The sequence below is a fragment of the Physeter macrocephalus genome, chromosome 20, assembly GCF_002837175.3.
Source record: "Physeter macrocephalus isolate SW-GA chromosome 20, ASM283717v5, whole genome shotgun sequence".
Lineage (NCBI taxonomy): Eukaryota > Metazoa > Chordata > Mammalia > Artiodactyla > Physeteridae > Physeter > Physeter macrocephalus.
In genome coordinates, this window is record NC_041233.1 from 14869599 (window position 1) to 14891108 (window position 21510).

Here is a 21510-nt window from a genome sequence, read left to right on the forward strand (position 1 = left end):
ACTTTGCGCTTCTCTCCCTTGATTGTAAACCTTCTGCATATGTCCTTCCTGGAAAAGGAAACCTCTCATCATTGTCTGCATCCCCTCAAACTGGCCAACTTCTTCTGTCTTGCAGATCTCAGCTTAAACATCACTTCCTGAGACAGGTCTTCCCTGATGTTCCCATGAGTTCAGCAGCCCCGTGGTCTTCTCAGAGCTTCTGCTCTTGCTTGTTGATAACACCTACCCACCCACTTGACCCTCTCCCTCTACTCTTTACGCCAGAACCTCAGCTTTGTGAGAGGAGGGCCAAGGGATGTCGTGGGAACCCCTGTGCGCCCGGTGTGCAGCCTGCCTATCCTCGGTAACCAGCATATGTTGAAGGGATGTTTCAGTTCTGACTTGCGGCAAACAAGCTCAATTCTGCTTCCCTAGAAAGTCTTTGGTGACCCTCGTAAGGCTAAGTGGTGCCCAAGAAATGTTTGTTGAAAATAATTCTTAATTCTGTTACGATGTTATTACCTTAGCTAGGGGTGAGAGGAGTTTCCTTTAATGATGTGTGGGACAGCGGGAGGAATGAACGAGCTGGGGCCTGTTTCTTTCTTAGTTGGAAGCAGTTACGTAAGCACAAAAACACTAGTTTATAGTATTGAATGAGCAATCGCCTGTGAAGTGTGTGCCAGTTGTCACTGCATTCTGCTTTACAGCCTCTCTTTTCCTTGGCCCTCGTCTCCGGGAACAAAATCTCTTCCTCAGTAGGGTCTTTGAGTAGGCTGCTCTCTGTACAGGCAGGTAGCACGGCGCCAAGGAGTTGAACTCCAAAGATCCATGAATCTGGGTTGCAGTCTCCACTCACGGTTACTCACCACCTTTGTGCTCCTGGGCAATTACTTACCCTCTCTAAGCCTCAAGTTTTCTCATTTTTGAGTTGGCAGTAATGTTGCTACATACCTCGAGGGGATATATTATAATCATCCCTCGGGATCCTCAGGGGGTTGGTTCCAGGACTCCCTCTGATACCAAACTCAGAGGATGCTCAAGTCCCTTATATAAGATTATTATTTGCATGTAACCTAAACAACCTCTCAGATACTTTGAATCATCTGTAGATTACTTGTAATGCCTAATACAATGTAAATGTTATGTAAATAGTTGCTGGCAGGTGGCAAATTCAAGTGTTGCTCTTTGGAGCTTTCTGAAGTTTTTTTTTTTAATATAGATTTTTGATCCGTGGTTGGTTGAACCTGAGGATCAAAAAGCACACGGATACGGTAGGCTGATGGTACATGAGGATTAAGTGAAGCGCTGCACGTAATGCTCTCGGCACAGCACCTGGCATGAGACATTTGTTAGTGACCTGCGATATCTATCACCATTCGCCTCCATCAGGGGAGATCGATCTACTGGCCTCCATCTGCTCCCCAGAACTGTTTGTGGGTACACAGAGTGGCCTAGGGTTTATCTGTCCAGAACATTCCAGAGCCACAGCGTTCTTGTCTCTTGTTTTTATTCTCTCCCTCCATCCCCACCACCCAGCACTTGCGCTCCATGTACAGACCACTCTCAGGTCCAGGTGCGCCACACCCTAACTTACCTTGGTGGCTTTCCAAAAGTCAGATTTCTTTATTTGACACATTTTTAATCTCTGATAACAGCCTCTTTTTTCTTTCTGTTTAACTCTATTATCCTCAGTTTTTCCTAAATTGATTTCATAGGGAAGACATAATCTTTCATTGGAATTAAACAAAATGAGAATATATGGCCAAGAAATGGTGGGAAGACAGTTGTAGGATCTAAGACCCAGAAGTGATGATGATGATGCTGCTGCTGGTTTTGTGCTGTTTACTATGTGCCGGACACTCATCTGAGCCCTGAATCATTTTCTCCATTTTACAGAGGATGAAACTAGTTGCCTGTGTGAACCATATAGTGGAAAGAGTATGTAATTAGCCTACTTTGCCCTTAGGACTCCATCCTGATAGAAAATTATTTTTCTCCACTTAATATCCAACAAAAGAAGGAGATCCTCTCGCCACAGGTTCTACCCTTGTTTAGTTGAAACATTTGACTCAATTTATAGACGTCTACGTCTCTGTAGCTTGATCATGACATTGGAACGTCAAAGAAAAAAAAAAAGAAGAGGGGAGAACACTATGAAATGAAATCTACGTTTACTGGTAAGAAGCACAGAGCATTTGGCATCAGCAGAAAGCTTAGTCTTTGATGTGGAAAATAGAAGAGTTCTCGCTGTTTCCATTTGGGTCAGAGAAAGAGATGATGGCTCTGATAAGGTTAGTGGGTTCCAACGCTGGATGTAATCATCCACGAGCCACAAGTTGTCCTGCCCTGAGGATATGCAAGTGTGAAATACACATGTCAGGAAAAATGTGGTCAGTGAGGAGCCGCACAACGGGGAAAAGCGGAAAATACTTAATAAGACAAGTCCCAGTTATCCTGTGAGCGAGACTTTGTTATAAGATGAGACCGCTTATTTATGTGAGTCAGGGGCTGATGACGGATGATAGAAGAGACAGAAGTGTGGGTGAGTGCTTTTTGGTGAATCTTCTTTTTTTTTTTAATTTATTTTTTATTGAAGTGTAGTTGAATTACAATGTTGTTTTAATTACTGCTGTACAGCAAAGTGACTCAGTTATACATACCTATACATTCTATTTCATGTTCTTTTCCATTATGGTCTATCAGAGGGTGTTGAATACAGCTCCCTGTGCTCTACAGTAGGACCTTGTTGTTTATCCATTGTATATATTACCAGTTTTGGTGAATCTTCTTGCCTCCAGACATACAGAAGCTAACAGCCTGCAGTGTCCCTATTCTGGACAGCTGCCTAAGGAGAAAATGTTTTATTTTAGGTATGGCAACGTCCTCAGTTTCAAACAGTTTTTTCCCCTGTTTAAGAAAACATTCACACGATTAATACCTCTTGCATGTATTCAACAAAAGTTGCCTAGCAACCATCAAGAAGCATTTTTGGAGTGCAAAGGGTCTAAAAATGAATGAAGAGCAAAAACAGTTGAAGTTGCAGCTGAGATGACCAGGTTTCTGATAGCAGTTTCAAGGCAGATCCCCCAGGAATCAGGCCAGGCACCCCTTAAGAGTAACAAGATCTGATCTGACATCCTTAGAGACCCACTGAAATGTCCTGTTCCTGTTGGACGCATGCAGAGAGAGAATATGTAGATACAAGAGGAACTTCTAAGTGTAGCTTGATCCACTTCTCTGCCTTCAGGCAGGACTACCTCCTACCTAATCCCACATGGATGTGTAGGTAATGGGGTTTTGGAAAACACTTAAGAAGAAGGATTATTATAACACCTCCTCTGGTAACCCACTTCGGAATCTTGCAGCCTTTGGACTGAGACCACTAGGTAAAGAACGTGGGTTAATCCAGGAATTAGCCTCTTTTCTTCGGGTTACTGATTTCTACTAATGGTTGGCTCTCACAGTCATACCTTATTCTAAATGAAAAGAACCTAAGGGATCTTCTAGATCAGAGGTCACAAACACGGGTGCCCAGAGGTGTCAGCAGAGAACCTTGAGGGAGGAGGGCAGGTGGGGCCTATGAGAAATCAGGAAACGGTAGATACCCATGCTCTGTAAAAAGGAGCAGCTGCTTTTCAGCTCCGGTCTTTTGTTGTGTTGTAGGAATATGAGCCCAGAGTTGTCAGATCTCTCAACTCTTTAAGAAAAGCCAGACATATCAATTTTTATGTGAAAAATCTCATGATTTTTAACTGGTGACAATAATAATTTTTAAGAAGTGTTCAAACTAAATAAAGTGTGCTACCAAGGCAGATTTAGTCCATGAACCAATCTTGTTTAATGAACCTGTAATGTTATAGATGAGGAAACTGAGGCCTGGTGAGTGAGGAGACTTACTCAAATTCAGTGAATATGTGAACTCCTTAAAGTGAGGAACGGTGCTGTCTTCTCTGTTTTATTCCCAGCTGGACTAGCACAAGGTCAGGCATATGATGGCAACTCCACAAGTATTTATCGAATCAACAAATATGAGGTGTTAGAGGCAAAACCAGGACTTGGCGAGTAAGAAATCAGGACCTTAAATACTTTCTCTTAAATGACTTTATTTTCCTTCTAAGTCACCTTCACTAGCTTCTATTTAGATAGAACTTGCTCTTTTGCCAGGTTGTGTCTTGTTTAAGGCGGTATTTGATTAATAGGAATGTTCTAGTGAAAATGCCAAAGGAAAAGCCCTGGATTCTATCTGGGGTTCAGCCTTCCCATAGATTTGTCTATACTGGGACTCCTACAAACAATAGGTTTCCTTGGCCTACCATATTCAATTCCATTCAGATTTTTAAATTTTTTATTTTTATTTTTTGGCCGCATCATGCGGCACGCGGGATCTTAGTTCCCCGACCAGGGATGGAACCCACGCCCCCTGCAGTGGAGGCGTGGAGTCTTAACCACTGGACCGCCGGGGAGGTCCCCAGTTCCATTCAACTTTCTGTCTATTAATTGAGCTCCTACAGTGTGCAGAGGCCTCTGTATGGTGATTTCAAGACATAGGGGATTCAGATGAGCTGGCGGCCGGGAGGTGGGGATGGGATTTCAATGATTAATTTAGAGAATGAAGATACTTGGCATATAGTCTCTTCTTTAAAAAAATGTTTCGCCCTATTTAGGCGATACTTTACTGTGTGGCAGTTTCCTTTTTCACTTTTTGTTTTGAGATTTAACATTGCCCCAAACATAGAATCAGTTATCACCAAGACATGTTCTTCTCTTTTAACAACCTCTGGTTATTGGCTCTATATTGGAAGGCTCTGCCCAAGTGGACAACTGTCAGGCTCCAAGGAGGTATACCAGCTGTCAAGCGATCCTCCAGCTTTGATTGCACTTACTCTTTCTTCTTGGGTGCTTACCTCCGTGCTGAGGGTTCAGGTGTTTCCAGTGTGTCAATAGCTCACCCGCGAGAGAACTACTGGCCTCTTGAAACGCTTGATGTATTACTTCCATGTGTCTGTGCGTAGAATAGTAATAATAATGGCGCCCACCGTTTATCAGTGTTTTCTAGATACCAAATAATGTGCTAGTCATGTTGTCTCATTTTATCTCACTTGTAGTCTTTCTCAGTCATAATCTTTCAATCCCTTTTTGATAAATGGGCAGATTCAACCCCAGAGAGATGGACTTGCCCAGGGTCACACGGTTGTTTGGTTTGTGAATTTTATGAAGAACTACCTGCTCTCCAAGGCTCTGCCTTCTTTATGAAACTTGGGTCTCCAGCAGCAATTTTACCAACTTCACAGACCTTCTGGAGTGAAAGGTGTATCTTTTTTCAGAAGCCAACTCTAAGGGACATTTTAGACAAAGCGGACGGCAGTTTTGAATGAGACTGTTTAATTTCAGAACAGTGTCCTTTGCTGGCGAAGATAATCAGATGTAATGTCATCTTGCAACCTCTCTGCATGTGTGATTTCATAAAACTGGTGTAGCAGTTTATTATTATAAAATTAGTATCACATAGAACAAACCAGGGATGCAAGCCAGAAGAAATAGACAATGAATAGTTATATAAGGTTTTGGAAGCACATGTAGTAGGACACAAGCTCACTGTATTTTCTTCTCAATTGTCTGCCGTTTGTTAATGTTTCCTTTCAGCATGATTGCATCTCAGTTTAATAGCACTTGCCATCTCAGGCTTTATGGTGCCAGGCCCGACATAGTTACATCCCCTCTGTGCTAAAAATATTGCATGTATATATTCAACCGCAACCCGACATGTTTAGCTAATGGGTTACTCAGGAGCTATGCGCTTATATAATTAAGTGATGTATGTAATTTTGTGTTAACACATTTGCAATGTGTGTTTCCCTGGTGATTGCAATGCTTTATTCCGTGTAAAGTGTGACATTTTAATTCCCGCTGAACAATTTCCTACCTTGATTTGCCTTGTTTTTGTGGCAGGGGATTATTTTGCAATCCAGATAAAAGCATTATTTATGAAATTTCTAGGCTATCCCATTACTGGGAACTTTTAACTGCAGATCAATCTCCTATTTTATTGATCTTTGTTGAAAATCTTTATTAGAATTTAAATTTAATCTCTACGTTATAGATTTGCCCAGACTTTGGCCTGCAGGAACATTTTTTTAGGTAGCTTTGCAGGGATGGGTATTCTTACAAAAGTAATTCTCACCAGACAGTCTGCCATCTTCCCCAGGGGACTTTGTTTCTCTTAGGTGTTGCTGCCTTTTTCCCCTGTTGAGGTTCTCCAATAGAGCCAGCATCACCCCATGGGCTTGGGGGGTCTGGGCAAAACAAGTCAGATTTACAGATTCACAGACAAGGCAGCCCTCTGTTAAGCATTTAACTGGTCTACAATTGCTGGGTCTCAGAGTTACACAGTGGGAAATAAAATGTGGACGTGTATTTTCCCCCCTTACTAATGGCAATTGTGACCAAGGGAAGGTACTACAGACAGGAAGGTGAACCACCAAGGACAGCCCAGCCACCTTGCCGTCTTCAGAGGTATTTCTTTTCTCTAGTGGAATCAGCAGTCAGTGCAGTTTAATAAACATTTACTAGACTCTCACTAAGTACCAGACACTGCTTTCAAAACATGATACAGAGAGCCTGCAAATTTTTATTGTTCACCTACTATGATGATGCTACAGTGACTCATAAGACAGACATCATCCCTTTAGAGTCTGGTGAGGAGAGAGACTCACAGATGAATTCAATACAGGGTGACAGGTGCTAGAGTAGAAGCCTACTTGATATAGAAGTTACAGACAAAGAGTTTCCCCCACAGCTGGGGATGTGGGAGAATAAGGAAGTTTTTTAGGGGATGCAATTCCCAGTGCGAGTCTGGGGAACAGTTACAAGTTGGGGCAGGAGGGAAGATGGTGAAAAATGAAGAGTATCGTCAGAGACGGCCGGGGAGCTCGGGCACCCAGGTGTGGAGCCACGTGAGGAGCTTGGGAGACCTCCAGGGTATTTGTTACTATTGGAAGGTAACGAGGACGCTCCAGAGCATCCCAGAGGTCTTGAATTCCCAAAGCCTTTCCTCACGTGAGGAGGCCCCTTCGGTTTTCCGCCCAGCCCAGCAAAAGCAAGCAGGTGGCAGAGGCACCGTTGCCAAGTGCCCAGTGTTGCCCCGACGGCTTCGTGAGTGTTTTCCTCTTAGTCCCTCCCATTTTGGTCTGAGCAAACAGCTGGAAGTGTGGTGCGCAGAAGTCCCGCCAGAAGGACCCACGGTCCGTGCGCTCCAAGTGAGCTTTCTCCGTTGTGTGTTTTGGCATTTGAACACAGCGGGAATGTCCTTGTCAGCTCCCATTTGACTTTATTAATTGCAGTTCCTTGGAAAGTGTGTTTTAGTTATGTGGTCTTGGGACGATGGAGCTTGCCCTGCAGAGACCCAAGAGGAGGTATTCGGGGCCCATTGCAAAGCCATCTGTTGCCAAAGTGCTGCTGCTGTTCCCCTGCAGCCAGCAGACACCAGTGTGACTCTGGGCAATTGGCAGACTCTCTGGGCCTCCCTTCCCTGATGTGTAGGATAAGGGTTTGGGCTAGATGGTGTCTGAGGTTCTCCTTACTCTCTGGAATTTCATCATTCTTTAAATTACTCAAGTGAAGAATCCTACCGTCATCACAGCTCCTAGCGGCGATCTTTGGTTCCAAATACAGTAGAAAAGCCACAAACCACTTTCTGCACTTCACGTCTTGTCATGATTCTCTGGCTCCATATTTTAGGAGGCCGTCTACACTGGCACTCAAATCTAGATTTTAATTTTTTAAGGTACGAAGGGGATTGCTAAGCCTCTGACTATTCCTAGAATATATGGTGGTATGGATCAAATACTCCACTTCATTAGTGTCGCCAGAGGCTGTCACCTAGCGGCTCCTGTGTCCTTTCCAGGCCCCGCCTCCACTCCCCAGAGCCCTGAGGCTGTGGTTAATCATGTCAAAAGAATGTTTTAAAATTGCTCTTCTGTTGGTTCCAAAGAGTCAGAGCCCTCACCCGGTTAGAGTCCTGGGCTAGGAGTCAAATTCTAAATTTAATTCCAGTCTCTGTGAACGTCTTCGTTCTTCACTCCCTCACCATTTTTTTGATGTTTCAGTTTTCTCATCTGCATCAGTTTTCTCATCTGCAAAATAGGCCTAAGATCCCTTGCGCCACAGAAATATTTGCAAATGGCTTTGTTGTACACAAGGATTGGCATTAAATTGGGGCAGAGTATCATTTTTCATTCCATAATGGGACTTAAACAAAAGCCCTTTTGAGTGTGCACCTTGTGTAAGCTCCCCTGTGCTTAAATGCTGATGAATTTCAGAGGTCAGCAAACACCGCCCCCTTTCTTCATTATAGTTTTTAAAGCTAAACAAGGCTAACTAGGGAATTCATTTTGGAATAAAAAGACATGAAAGAAAGGGTATTTCAGCTTGCACAATAGTACAAAAAAGAACAAGAATCATCATGTGTGCTAAAGAACTCACAGCTGTTTAATTTTGTAGTAAAATTACTTTAAGAACTTTGCAAATTCAAAGAGAAAACCAAACAACTGTTGTTGCAACACTGAACTTCCACGTGTGAGTGGAAAGGCCAAGTTAAGATTAATCTGCCCCCAACCTCATATTAAAAATACAGAGCATTTTTGTTAATGCTGGTTGGAGGAGCGGCTTTTATCTAAAGAGGAGACACATAAAAGAGGGAAATGGTACATTTACTGGTAATAAGATGAAAAATAGTTTATGTTCTCATGTACTTTGCCCCCAGCTTTTTTTCTTAAGCTCCTCAGTCCGTTTTAATACCAGGTCTGTTTGCTTTTTGGGGATGGGCCTGTTAGGCAGGAAATTGTTGAAAGGCCTACAGCAGAATTTTTATTTAAATGCTGTTTTTTAAAATTAAAATTAAATACCAAATTGGGTAACCAATTATTAGATTTGGAGTTCAGATTTTTTATAAAATTTTAATTTTAGGAGATAAGGCTAAGCTCTGTACTTAAACTTCTATAAATTCCGCGTTTCCATATGTTGCCTATTGTCAGAAACAAATAAACTGTTCCTTATTTAAAAAGAAAAAAAAAAAAGTGGTTTTCTTCCATATTAGGGAATTATTCAGACTTCTTTCCTTGGTTCCAAACCAGTTGGAACATCAATCTATTTTTGGTTATGAAGAAACTTTGAAAATGTAGGCATGATTTTTTTTAAGGTTCTAAATCTCCTAAAAATCAGTTTGCCACATATATAACAGTTATGGTTATAAACACAGGGAAGTCATTGTATTCCAGAAAGACGGAGCTCTAATTTCCATATTACTAGCCCTCCCCCCTCCCGCATCCCTCTCCACATAGGAGGGCTGCTCAATGTAAATTCTAAAACATATAAAACAACATAAGGTTGTGATTTGTGACTGTTTCTGTCAAGGCTGAATGTTCTTACCTGTATTTGATTAAACTCTCTCGTTAGTTTCTGGGTTTTTAATGGTCTTCCCACCACATCACATAGATTGACCACAAGAGGGCAACCGAGAGTTTCCTTTCAGCTAACAAAGCCAGAAATGGTTTTAATATCAGCTAAGTGTTTTAACTTGCTAAGGATTTATTTCCCCGCCTTCCAGTTGCCACACATGAAGCCTCCGAGTTTCCACTAACAGCGAATAATAATCCAAATAAAGTTCTTCTGAGGGAAAATATAGACAGACTGGTGCAGACAAGAGCTTTTGCCCAAATAAGGATCCCTTTTGTGGAGACCCCACGTGTTAGATAACCATCAACTGACAGTTGGTCATGAGTTAATAATGTTGGATGCTGAAATATGCATGCCATGTGCTATAAAAGAGTTTGGAGGACAAAGACAAATACTGCTATAGTTAGATATCAGAAGCATACCAGAGGTGTGCAGACTGCTTCTCTGAATGTAGGTTGAACCTGCCAAATAATTTCATAAAAATTATTGTTAAAAGTATTATACAGTAGAATGAATAATAGTCATTGCACGTTTCTGTTGATGTTGCGGGGATTTTGGTCTTAATCCCGCTGCATGTTACTGCCTTAAATGCTATAGCAACTCTTGCCTTCTAAGAAGAGAAAATATTTCCTAATCTTATTTCTACTGCTACCATTGCTGTTCTTTTATTTTTATAATGAGAACCCTAAAAGGGGTAAGGGGTTCCATAAAAGAATCCAGGCAGGTGTGTAGCCCTTTGATTGGCATGTTATATTTGGAGAACCCTTAATGTCTAGGTATGTTTCTATGTTGCTGCTGCCACAGGAATCAAAAGGCGAGGAGGTGGAGGGGGACAGGCTTTGATTCAGCAACTGTGACAAGTTATTTGGGAAGTTGAGACATTGGGCCAACTGAGTGATGAGCAGCCATCTTCTTGGAGTGATGCCCCCTGGTCTTTTTGATGCTAAGATTGGGAAAAGGATGTATCTCCTCTCCTGCCCGCCCAGAGTTCAAACCTTTTTGTTCTGTCAACTTTTCTGGGCTTACTTACTGGAGCTCCTGTCTTCAGTGACCACTCTCCCTTTATGTCATATTAAACCGTGGGACTTCAAGCACCTTGGCAAAGCTGTGAAGGCTGTGCCCTTGCCTTTGGGCCTGGCTGTATCAAACCTCTCTACTTGGGGCTTCCCTGGTGGCGCAGTGGTTGAGAGTCTGCCTGCCGATGCAGGGGATACGGGTTCGTGCCCCGGTCCGGGAAGATACCACATGCCGCGGAGCGGCTGGGCCCGTGAGCCATGGCCGCTGAGCCTGCGCATCCGGAGCCTGTGCTCTGCAACGGGAGAGAGGCCACGACAGTGAGAGGCCCGCGTACCGGGAAAAAAAAACAAAACAAAATAACCTCTCTACTTACTTGCAGATGAAAACTCCAAAAAGAAAAACATACGCAGACCAGGAACTTATTCAACAATTTGTGGTGTAGAACCTTCTACTTTTCCAGTGAGCCAAAATCACTCAGAATCGATTTTCTCTTATTCAGTTTGCAAATGATTTACCTTATGGCCAGCCCATGCTGGTAGCAGGAGAGAATAACAAGTAAAATAAAATATTAGACAGCTCTTTTTCTCACTTTCTTCCCTACCCCCCACCCAACTCCCCAAGTCTGTTGTCAAGGCTTAAAATTGGCTTTGACATCTTAGTTAAGGAAGTTAATGAAATAACATCTTCATCGGGGCCATGTGGTTACTTTGAATCAATGATTACCAGATTTGAATTTTACAAAGGAGACACCTCAGCTTTGGCAGAATTTTCAGATACTAACATCTATGCATGACTACCCTGCAAAACAGTGAATAAAACTCTAAATTGTACTGAAAGTTTGACTCATGATTTTTGCTGACTATTTTAGCTTCAGATGTTAGTCTTGTTCTGTCTGCACTTTAACACACATTTCTAAGGACCTATATCTATAATCGTAACATTGAACTGTTGACTAAACCAGCATCACCCAAGAGAAAGATACTGCAAGCCACGTGTAACTTAAAATTTTCCAATAACCACATTTTAAAAGGTAAAAAGAAACAGGTAGAATTATTTTAATAACATTTAATTTAATGCAGTATGTCCAAAATATTTCAGTATGTAATCAATATAACATGTTATTAATGAGCTGTGTCATATTTTTTGTATTGTCTTGGAAATCCAGTGTGTGTTTTACACTTAGGGCACATCTCAATTTGGACTAGACATCTTTTTTTTTTTTTTTAATATTTATTTATTTGGCTGCGTCCGGTCTTAGTTGCAGCACGCGGGATCTTCATTGTGGAGCCCCGGGGGCTCTGTAGTTGTGTCGCGCGGGCTCAGTAGTTGCGGTGTGCACTGGCATGGCATGTGGGATCTTAGTTCCCCGGCCAGAGATCAAACCCGCGTCCCCTACGTTGAAAGGCGGATTCTCAACCACTGGACTGCCAGGGAAGTCCCTGGACTAGACATCTTTTCAGTGCCCGAGAGCCCCATGTGGCTGGTGGTTGCCATATTGGACAGAGCAACTCTAAGCAGTCCTATAAATGTTTTGGCTTTCACTGAAATAAGTGGGAATAAATTCTAACATCTTCTGTGTGTTCTCTATCTTCATCAGAAGATTCCTATCAGTGTCTGTCCACTGTTTCCACACAGTGTGATACACTCTCACCTCCCCGGAGCTGAGCTCCCTAGCTCGCCCTGCTGGGGTTATAACGAGCTGACCTTACTTAATATACCACCAGCCCCTTTCTCTTCTCCTTTTGGACCCTCACTCTACCCTGCTGCAACACACACTCTTCTCTGCCACCTGTGAGTTCCTTGGTACCACAGTAGAGCTTTTAAAGTCGTTTTCCAGTACTGTGGCTAGCAGCTCATAGAGGAGGAACGGATGAGAGAGATTTACCTGAGCAAAGAAGAATGTCTCAAAGTCTCAGACAAACAGGAACAGTCATATTTTTACTTCTAAGTAAGAGACTATGCTATGCTACTACTACTACTTCTTTCTTTTTTTTTTTCTTTTTAATTGGCTGCACCTGGTGGCTTGCGGGATCTTAAATTCCCTGACCAGGGTTTGAACCTGCACCCTCAGCAGTGAAAGCACTGCGTCCTAACCGGTGGTCCTCCAGGGAATTCCCCGGGACTATCCTACTTCTTAAATTATTCTTTCTGAAAGGTAGAAAAACGTGAAGAGAGTGAAAAATCCCCTTTAAGTACAAATTCCTTTTGGGATCTTTTTAAAAAGAAATCGGGAACCTATTACTTGATGATCTTTTACTTTTTACTTTTCCGTATGTGTCTGAAAAAGTGAAAAGTCTCCTAATATATTAGTCCAAGTCTGTAGTAAGTTAAATATCTCCATGTTAATCCACATACACACACACACACACAAAAGTCTCTTTTACTTACTTCCAATGTTTTCTTTAGAGATGCAGCAAATCAATTATCCTCAATGTTGAAAAAGGAATATCTCATTTCCAAACCTGGAGAAATGGCTGAACAAGAATGTTCTATTTATACACGAGTTTAAGAACTGCTTTGATATTTACTGATCCTCGCAAGGTTATTCAGTACAAAAATGTGGCTTGCACTTCTGTCACGTACAATAGTAACACCATAGAACTTATCAATCATAGACTAGAATAAACAGGTTTATTGATTATAACAGAAAAAGAGAGAGACAAAAATTAATTCTCTATGTTTAAGAGGTCCTATCTTTTTTTTTTTTGGCTGTGTTGAGTCTTTGTTGTTGCGTGGGGGTTTCCTCTAGTTGCGGCGAGCAGGGGCTACTCTTTGTTGCGGAGCACGGGCTCTAGGCACGCGGGCTCAGTAGTTGTGGCTCGCGGGCTCTAGAGCGCAGGCTCGGTAGTTGTGGCGCACGGGCTTAGTTGCTCCGCGGCATGTGGGATCTTCCCGGACCAGGGCTCGAGCCCATGTCCGTCCCCTGCATTGGCAGGCGGACACTGCGCCACCAGGGAAGCCCAAGAGGTCCTATCTTTATAAACTTCATAAATTACAGAAATCAAAATGTCCTTAAAAAATCACTTCCAGAGTGGATCCTTAAATAGCCTAAGAAAAAAAGACAAGTATCTTAAGTTAATGTTCTATTGGTATTGTAGATAATCATACTAAGAAAAACGAAATCTGTATACTGAATAGTTTTCAAAAAATGGAAACATGAGTTATTTCAAAATCTTAAGAAAGAGTACATAGTGAGCATTGAGACGACACACTTGTTCTAATTGTAGGAGTTTTGATGCAGGTTTTTTTTTTTTTTCCTCAACATCCAGCAGGATCTTCATTAATTGAGGAGCCTGGGGCTTGGAAATGGCTGGTGGGTACCTGGCATCTGGGGAGCTGAACAGCAGGAGAAATGAGTTGCCAGGTAGATGTGAAAGTGAAGTTTGAGCCACGATAGCATTTCAGAGTCCATTTTTTGGTTTGGCTGGGTTTGTGACTTCTCGAAAAGACTTTGCAGCTGGCGAGGAAATTGACCCTTTGTGCACAGCCTGAGCACCTACACGGTGCTGCCTCCTGTACCTTAAGATCCAAGCTAAGCCCTCAGGTATCCATGCTGCCCTGATGTCTCTTTACAAAATATTTGGAATTCTAAGGCCAAAGTCTTTCCACAGGCTCCCGAGGCCATGGCCTATAGACTTCATTACCCCAAAGACGAATAAGCATTTGCAGGGCAGCTATGAGCCAGCCACCAAAGTCCTGAAGGGGATCTTTCATCTGAGATGGTTGAAAGGATACTGTGATGATGGTTGGAGGATACTGTGAGTAGCCAGAACAGACCAAAATTTGAAAGGCCTGGCATTGACTTCAGTCTCCTTCCCTTTTTCCGGAATTCTCTCCTTAAAGAGTCAATCCGCCGAAAACCTAGAATCTCTCCTCACTCTAGACCTCAATTTAGCTCCCCGATTTCCCTCTTACTCTGCAAGTGGTAGCGAAAAGCAACTATAATCCCTTTCTTCTTTGCCAGCGCCCTTTTAGACAAGCCTACCATGGACTTCTAGAACATTTCTGAATTCCTTTGGAATTCCCTACATCATTTTGAAATGATATAAGATAACATTTGGCCATTTAAATTTGTCTCCCTCCTCAAGACACAGAGGGGAAATAAAGATAGAGATCTGCCCATCGCTGCTGGTAAAAACTGACTAAAAAAGAGGCTTGATTGTGTATTAATGGCAAGAATGCATGGAGTCACATGCTTTCAAACCAATTAGCAATACAGATGAGCTAGCAAGTCAAGTTCCATTTATAGGCTGGGGGAAGGGGAGAAGTAAAATAATCTGTGTTGTTAAGTGTTTCTGAGAAATGAAGACCTCCAGGGCAGAGAGAAGGCGGATCAGGAAATAGCTATGCAAATCACATGCCTATGAAATTACTAAGACTTTGATCAGAGGCATTAACAACTGCTCCAGCATTCGCAAGTTAAGAGGCAAGGAGTGAGTAAGGGCATATTTGGAAGGCATTACAAAAGTGTTTGCTTACATGGTTTGTTGAGCAGTCAATGAAGTCCATGGCTGTTTTGGACTTAAGTTGCCCGACCAGTCCAGGTATGACAAATGCAGTGATACATTCCACTCTCATTAGTGACTCTTGGGGATCTCAGTGACAAAGAGCCAAAGTAGCTTGACCTCATATAAAATGCCTGCTTCATTTTTTTTTCCCCCACACTCTTTCTAATAACACTACCGCTCACCCTTCCACAGGTGGTGCGAGAGGACCTGGATTCAGTGAGAGCATATAGTTCATTGGAAATGCTAAATTGTAGTTAATAAATAGGCACGCTGGTTGAAGCAACATCAAGGTATGGCTTGGGCTAAAGCGACCTTGGAAACTCAAAGCAGCCATGACATCCAAAGTAGGGAGTGACCATTCCCCTAGGGCACACCCCTTGGTCCCTGTTCAGGGCTGCCTCGTCTTGGTGGCATTTGAGAGTGAGGGCATTTGAGGCTGGCTCTGGTCTCAGCTTGCAAGTCTGGACTCATCTTTTTAATGCCTTTATTTGAGGCATTTGAGGGAAAAAATTACTCTTAAAAAGGAAACTGTCAGAACAATGACAGAAAATGATAACACTCTTGCAGCTTTTTTTTTTTTTTTTAACTGTGCCTGTTGCTTTAAAGTCATCATTTAAGTTAGCAAGCCCCTCAGGATGGAATTGTGCTTGTTAATGGCCCCGGTGTGTTCATCTCTCAGACAGCACGGTTGCTTCTCAAACATTTCTGCTGGGTGTGGGAAATTATTTATAGGCGAACAGAATAAAAGTAAACTTGCATGTTCTTAAATCTGTATATAATTGATTCTTTGTGAATGCATGGAAAGATTCAGCCACTTATCAGACGCTGAGTACCAGCGGCTGCAGTTTTCTGGCCTTGCTCTGTGAGGTGTGGAGCAGGGAGTATATGGAATGTAAACCGTGGATCTGAAATAAAATTTCAGGGAATCATTTATGAATTTAAAAGTAAAAATGTTGGCTTTCAGTTAAAGCCAACATGAGAGCTGAGAGCTTCTGTTTTTCTTTTCTTTTTTTCCAAGTATTTGAAACCTGAAATTCTGTAAGAGATTATCTGTGAAATGCCTTTCTTTTATTACACCCATAAATTTCAGGAGTGGCTTTGATCAAGCCTTGTGCCATTCTCGGTTTCTAAATCTTTTACTCATACGTTAATAACTTTAAAAACACTCATCCTATTTTTGTTGCAGTGCAAGAGGAAGTTTCTAAAGAGTCAAAAGGGAAACATTGAAAATAGAACACAATAAATGATAACTAAATTAGGATAGGTTTGTGGGTTTTTTTCCCCCAGCAGGAGCAATGCTCCATGCTGAAACTTGCCAGAGTATTTTAAGATTATTGTCTGTAAAGACAATGTACCAAAGAATTGAGATGCTCAGAGGAAAGGCATTAAAGAAATGCAAAGTATTATCAGTAATGCACACTATGCATAGAACAATGTTTGCCAGTCCATAGTACTTCAATCGGTGTCGTTTAGTTTTCTGACTTGTGTTTAGTGTTTAACTCGCGGGCACACACACACACAACTTGCAAATCAAATGAGTTAACGCTCTGCCAGCTTCCTCTAGGCATTGACCCTGGGGGTCAAACTCTTAGGAAAATGATGCCTGGTTTTCCATTCCCCTAATTCCAGTCCCTACCAACAAGCAAGTCCTATCTCTGAGTGGAAGCTCACAAAGAATTTCTCGAGAGAACATGTTGCTGTGCTGGCAACAAAATCCTCTCTGCAAAACGAGAAGAAAGAGTTGTTAACTGATGAGTCAATCCAGCTTTTATAGCAGTTTATCTTCATGGCATTTCCAAGAGAATAAATGTTATAAAAAAAAAAAAGAGAGACGGTCATGACAGGAAGAACACAGTAGGAAAAAAACAGGAACATTTAAGCCAAAAGCAATTTACTTTGCCAGTAACTGGTTACATTTCCTTTGTTTTATTATTATTATTGCAAGATGAAAGTTTCCCACACCTGTGCTGCCCTGACACATAACTTGTCAGAACCCACAGTGAATTACGTACATGAACGCCGCAACTCTGAGCTTCTAGACTCTTTAAGAAAAACAAAACAAAACACAAAGCATGTTTTGCTATACTGTTTAAAAAAAAAAAGAAAAGACTGTGATTCAGTAATAGTTGAAGGAGTTTTTAAGAAAAGGAAAAAACAAAACACATGGGTCAGATGTCAAAGTAGCCTGGGGCACGGGTGGGTGCCGATTCTCCTGGGATTAACACCTATAGAAATAGTGGTGACGTCACAACGGTGAATACTTGTTAATTTCATGGCGCTGAGTAAGAGGAACAGATGGGCAGTCAGAGAGGGAAGGTTTGTTTTAAAAAACCACAGAGATCTTTCACCGATTAGGCAGAAGGGTCAGTCAGTGGCTCACTGCAAGGGGGTAATGTACTTGGTGCTCTAAGTTTTATTGGAACTCTGTGACTTAACTGAGATACCTCATGAGACACAGTGTGTGTGTCCTCTGTTAGAGACAAGTTCCTTAAAGCAGGGGCTCTGGATATAATGTCCAGTTGCCTGGGTTGGAAGCCATCTGCTACCACTAACCAGTGGTATGACCTAAGACAAAAGTAATTTCACTCTATCTCAGTTACCTGGTCTGTGAAATGGGGATAATACTTGTGCCTTCCTGTTGGCTTGTTTTGAGTTTTAAATGAGTTACTGTATGCAAAGTGCTGACTGGCAAGAAAAAGTGCTCCGTAAGCATCAGCTATTATTATTATTTGTGAATAATGTTGAAAACATTCGTGCAAAGACCTTTTTTTTTTTTTTTTTTTTTTTTGCGGTATGTGGGCCCCTCACTGTTGTGGCCTCTCCTGTTGCGGAGCACAGGCTCCGGACGCGCAGGCTCAGAGGCCATGGCTCACGGGCCCAGCCGCTCCGCGGCATGTGGGATCCTCCCGGACCGAGGCACGAACCCGCGTCCCCTGCATCGGCAGGTGGACTCTCAACCACTGCGCCACCAGGGAAGCCCCGTGCAAAGAGCTTTGACTGAACTCTCTGAGCCAGGCCAGGGTTGGCCAGTGGATATACACATATCAAAGTAACTGTGCATTTATTGCTTCACACTAAAATACACTACATGTATTTTTTTTGAAGTAGAACTCACCAGAACCAGGTATGCTATCAGTAAATGTATTGCTGGCTTCCAAGAATGGCTTTTCTTTTTGTTTTTTTTTTTTTTGCGGTACGCGGGCCTCTCCCTGCCTTGGCCTCTCCCGTTGCGGAAAATAGGCTCCGGATGCGCAGGCTCAGCGGCCATGGCTCACGGGTCCAGCCGCTCCGCGGCACGTGGGATCCTCCCAGACCGGGGCGCGAACCCGGTTCCCCTGCATCGGCAGGCGGACTCTCAACCACTGCGCCACCAGGGAAGCTCCAAGAATGGCTTTGTTGGTAGAGGGTGCTCTCATGTAAAGCACGGGAGCTGGTGTGCTTCTGGAGTTTTAGGATTTGGGTTCTCTCAGGAAGTGTGCGGCCCTTAACTGGCAAGGAGAGGGCAGGTTTAGGTTGGTCCAGGGCAGCTAGGAGGCGGTGGGGAAGAGTTAAAGGCCAGAGCCACACACCCCCTGACCCCACCACACCATAAAGCATTGGTTTTCATTCATCCGACTAGCAAATGATTTGTCTTCTTGACCCTGTAGGAAAAAAATGTAATCTGGGGACAAGAATATTTGCTCTCCCCAAAAGCCAGCCTTTCGGTCCCAAAGATTCACCTGGGGTCTTGTGGATCCAAAAAATCTCCCATTGTATTACGGGGGCTCCCACCCCATACGGAGTCCTGCAGGCTCCATTCCCCCAGGACTTTGAACGTCTGCTCATCAGGGCGTTTGTTTATTGCATGTGGGACAATCATGGTCCCACTGAGATGCCAGATACAATTGCCCTAAGCAGGAACCAAAGGCTGTAGGTTTCCTGTCTCATTTCGCACAGCAAACTCAAGTCACTGGTGTGTGCTCCCAGAGCTCACAGCTAAGCAGGAAAGGTGAGTGCCGTTTTTCAGGTGCCTAGTGTGACGGGCATACATGTGGTCAGATTGGCGGGCCCAGCTCTTGACACCAAGGAGGCCTTTGTGGGCACCTGTATTTCCACTAGTCACTTGATTATTCAACAGTATATTAGGCAGTGCTGCCCCTGGATGGATGCTGGGGCAGAGAAAAATGACTCTAACGTGGGCCTGCCCTTAAGGACTCTCCAACTAAGCTATGAGACACAGCTAAAGTACAAATAATACCGTGATACTTTCCATCAGAGAAGGTCAGAAAAGAAGTTCAGAGGGGAGACTAAAAGAGGTATTTGAGTTTGAGGCTTTGGTGACTGGTGAGGTTTACCTAACCATACCTGAAACATCAGTGTACTTGCCTTTCTTAGGGACAAAAGCCTTTTTCTCTTGATCAGATTCCACTTAGAGTTTAAGTTTGTGCGACCAGACTATTAGGTGTTAAGTCTGTTCTAAATTTGCAGTTCTCAGAATTTGCTGGGGAAGGGCATGTGCCTCTCTGGGTTCTGAAAGCAGCTCAAAGAATGGAGAAAATAGACCCGATTTGGGGCTAACTTATTGTCAGTTCCGGGAACCTTTGCCTTTATTCAAAACAGCCTGTTCAGTGCAAGTTCTCTCTATCTAAAAGGCCTTTGGGATTTGAAAACCTTTCTGGAAATAAATGCCTTTTAGGTTTAAATGCTTTTTGCCAACATGTTAGGAAGGAAAGATCACAGTAACAAGTCTTAGAACAGAGGCAATATTGTTTTCTTCCTTTGAATGAAATGCCTCAGACCTACCCCAAGTTCTGTGGGTTTCTGTCAGCTTTCTGCTCTGCTATTATTTTGATAAGGGACTTGAAAGTACATCCTTCCCTCGCGGTCATTAAAGTCTTAGCCCTTGGGTCAGTTGTGGAAACACTTCTGTGCTACACTGCGTCCTCAAACCAAAATGGTCCCCGCCCTGGCTCCAGGCCGAGCCTGGAAGGAAGGTGGCATCGGGCTCCGACAGGGGAGCAGGAGGCCAGGATCCACAGAACAGGCCGGATGAAATCACCAACCCCGTGCGGTAGTCTCCGAGAGAGGCAAGCCCTGCCTGCCAGTCTGGCAACTCAAGCCAAGTCCTCGGAGCTCATCCCACACACCCCGGGCTAGTCACTGCTGTGTGTTTACATGAGTAATGGAGCTGCCGGGGGAGGGGAGTTGTAAGCAGAGCGCTGAGCCTCGCAGCTCGCATTCGGAGGGAAGCTGACATCCACACCAAGTCAAGTCGAGACTTCAGGGACACAGGGCCGGGAAGCAGTCACATGCTGTAGCTTTCAGGAGCACAGACATCATCGGGCAGATGTGTGTCGACTGGAATGGGTAATCGCCGCTTTCTCTTTGCTTGATTTTTTGTTTGGGAGTTTGTTTACCTTTGATGATTCCAGGCTGGCTTTCTGTGATGGACTTTCAGACAAACGTTTTGGGGAAACGAGAGGAGAACGGATTTGGGAAGGGGGGGGGGAGTCTGAGCCCCAGAGCCACTTTGTAAACTTTTGCCTGATCGTAAAGGCAGCTCTGCTTTATTGTGCTTTGTCAACAGCAAGACTGTTACCCACAGTAGAAAATCAAATTAGTGGGATTAATTGTGTTTGTTAAGAGGAGTACAGTGTACAGTGTTCTAAAAGCACTGGTTAACGGCGTGACATGAGTAAGATTAACAACAGTTAAGAGGGTTTGAGTTGTTCAGACTTTCCATGGTCATAATCATACCTTAAAGCAATAAAAAAGTGTGGGTATCTTGAAAGGTCCTAAAGAAATTGCTTGGGGTATAATTTGTTAGTTTGGAATTCTTCAAGGGCTAGTCAGTTAGTTGGTTTGTTTTATTTTTGCTCGACTCCGGTGACTGATGAAGTTAAATGTGAAAGCTGATGCCGGAGAGTCATAGCACTCAATAAACAGCAGCTTTTTTTTTTTTTTTCTTCTTTCTGTATGGATCTTAAAGGGATTCAAGCTCAGCATCCAAGATGAAATATAACTTTGATTTGTGTCTTGTCTATGGCTTTTAAAAAGTATAATCTCCACGGAATCAGGCTAACTCCAGTGTGATCTTTGGAAGTTATATTAAATAACCCTCAAGATCTTCATAAAAAAAAATATATTGAAAAGGAAAAGAGAACATGCTGACTTAAATGTATCTGCCAGATTTGTTGAGATTTGAAACATGCTGGTCGCAATATTAATAGTAAATACACGGGATAATATTTTTCAGATTGTTATTTTGAATGCCTCTTTTTTCTACAGCTCTCTCCTTACTTATTTGTATCATACTTTGAGGAAATGCTCATGTCTCCACTTTTGAAGAGAGATGTTTTCAAACGTTACATTACTATGATACCGTAATGGGCTGGCATATCATTTGGGTTTCTGAAAACAAGATACAAAACAAAAAACAAAGAATGAGCCAGGCTCAGGGCTGTCTTTCAGCCCAGCATGTTTCTTTGATAACAGTGGGGAAGTACATTTTCCTTATCATCATCCTTTAAAGCTGAGGGCTTCATTTTGTTTATATAATTAGACACGTTCAAGT

At 42.9% G+C, this 21510-nt stretch overlaps 1 protein-coding gene across 3 annotated transcripts in view; it reads left to right on the forward strand.

Annotated features, from left to right (window-relative positions):
* ARID5B (AT-rich interaction domain 5B) overlaps positions 1 to 21510 on the forward strand; it is a 190342-nt gene that overhangs the window by 122198 nt on the left and 46634 nt on the right. Inside the window, exon 1 of one of the 3 annotated variants that reach the window (XM_007114329.4) lies at positions 20090 to 20303. The exons of the other annotated variants lie outside the window; for them this stretch is intronic. Within the exon in view, the coding sequence (XP_007114391.1) occupies positions 20300 to 20303 (4 nt within the window). The 5' untranslated portion in view covers positions 20090 to 20299. Of the gene's footprint in view, positions 1 to 20089; positions 20304 to 21510 lie in introns of those variants that run through there. 3 annotated transcript variants of the gene reach the window in all.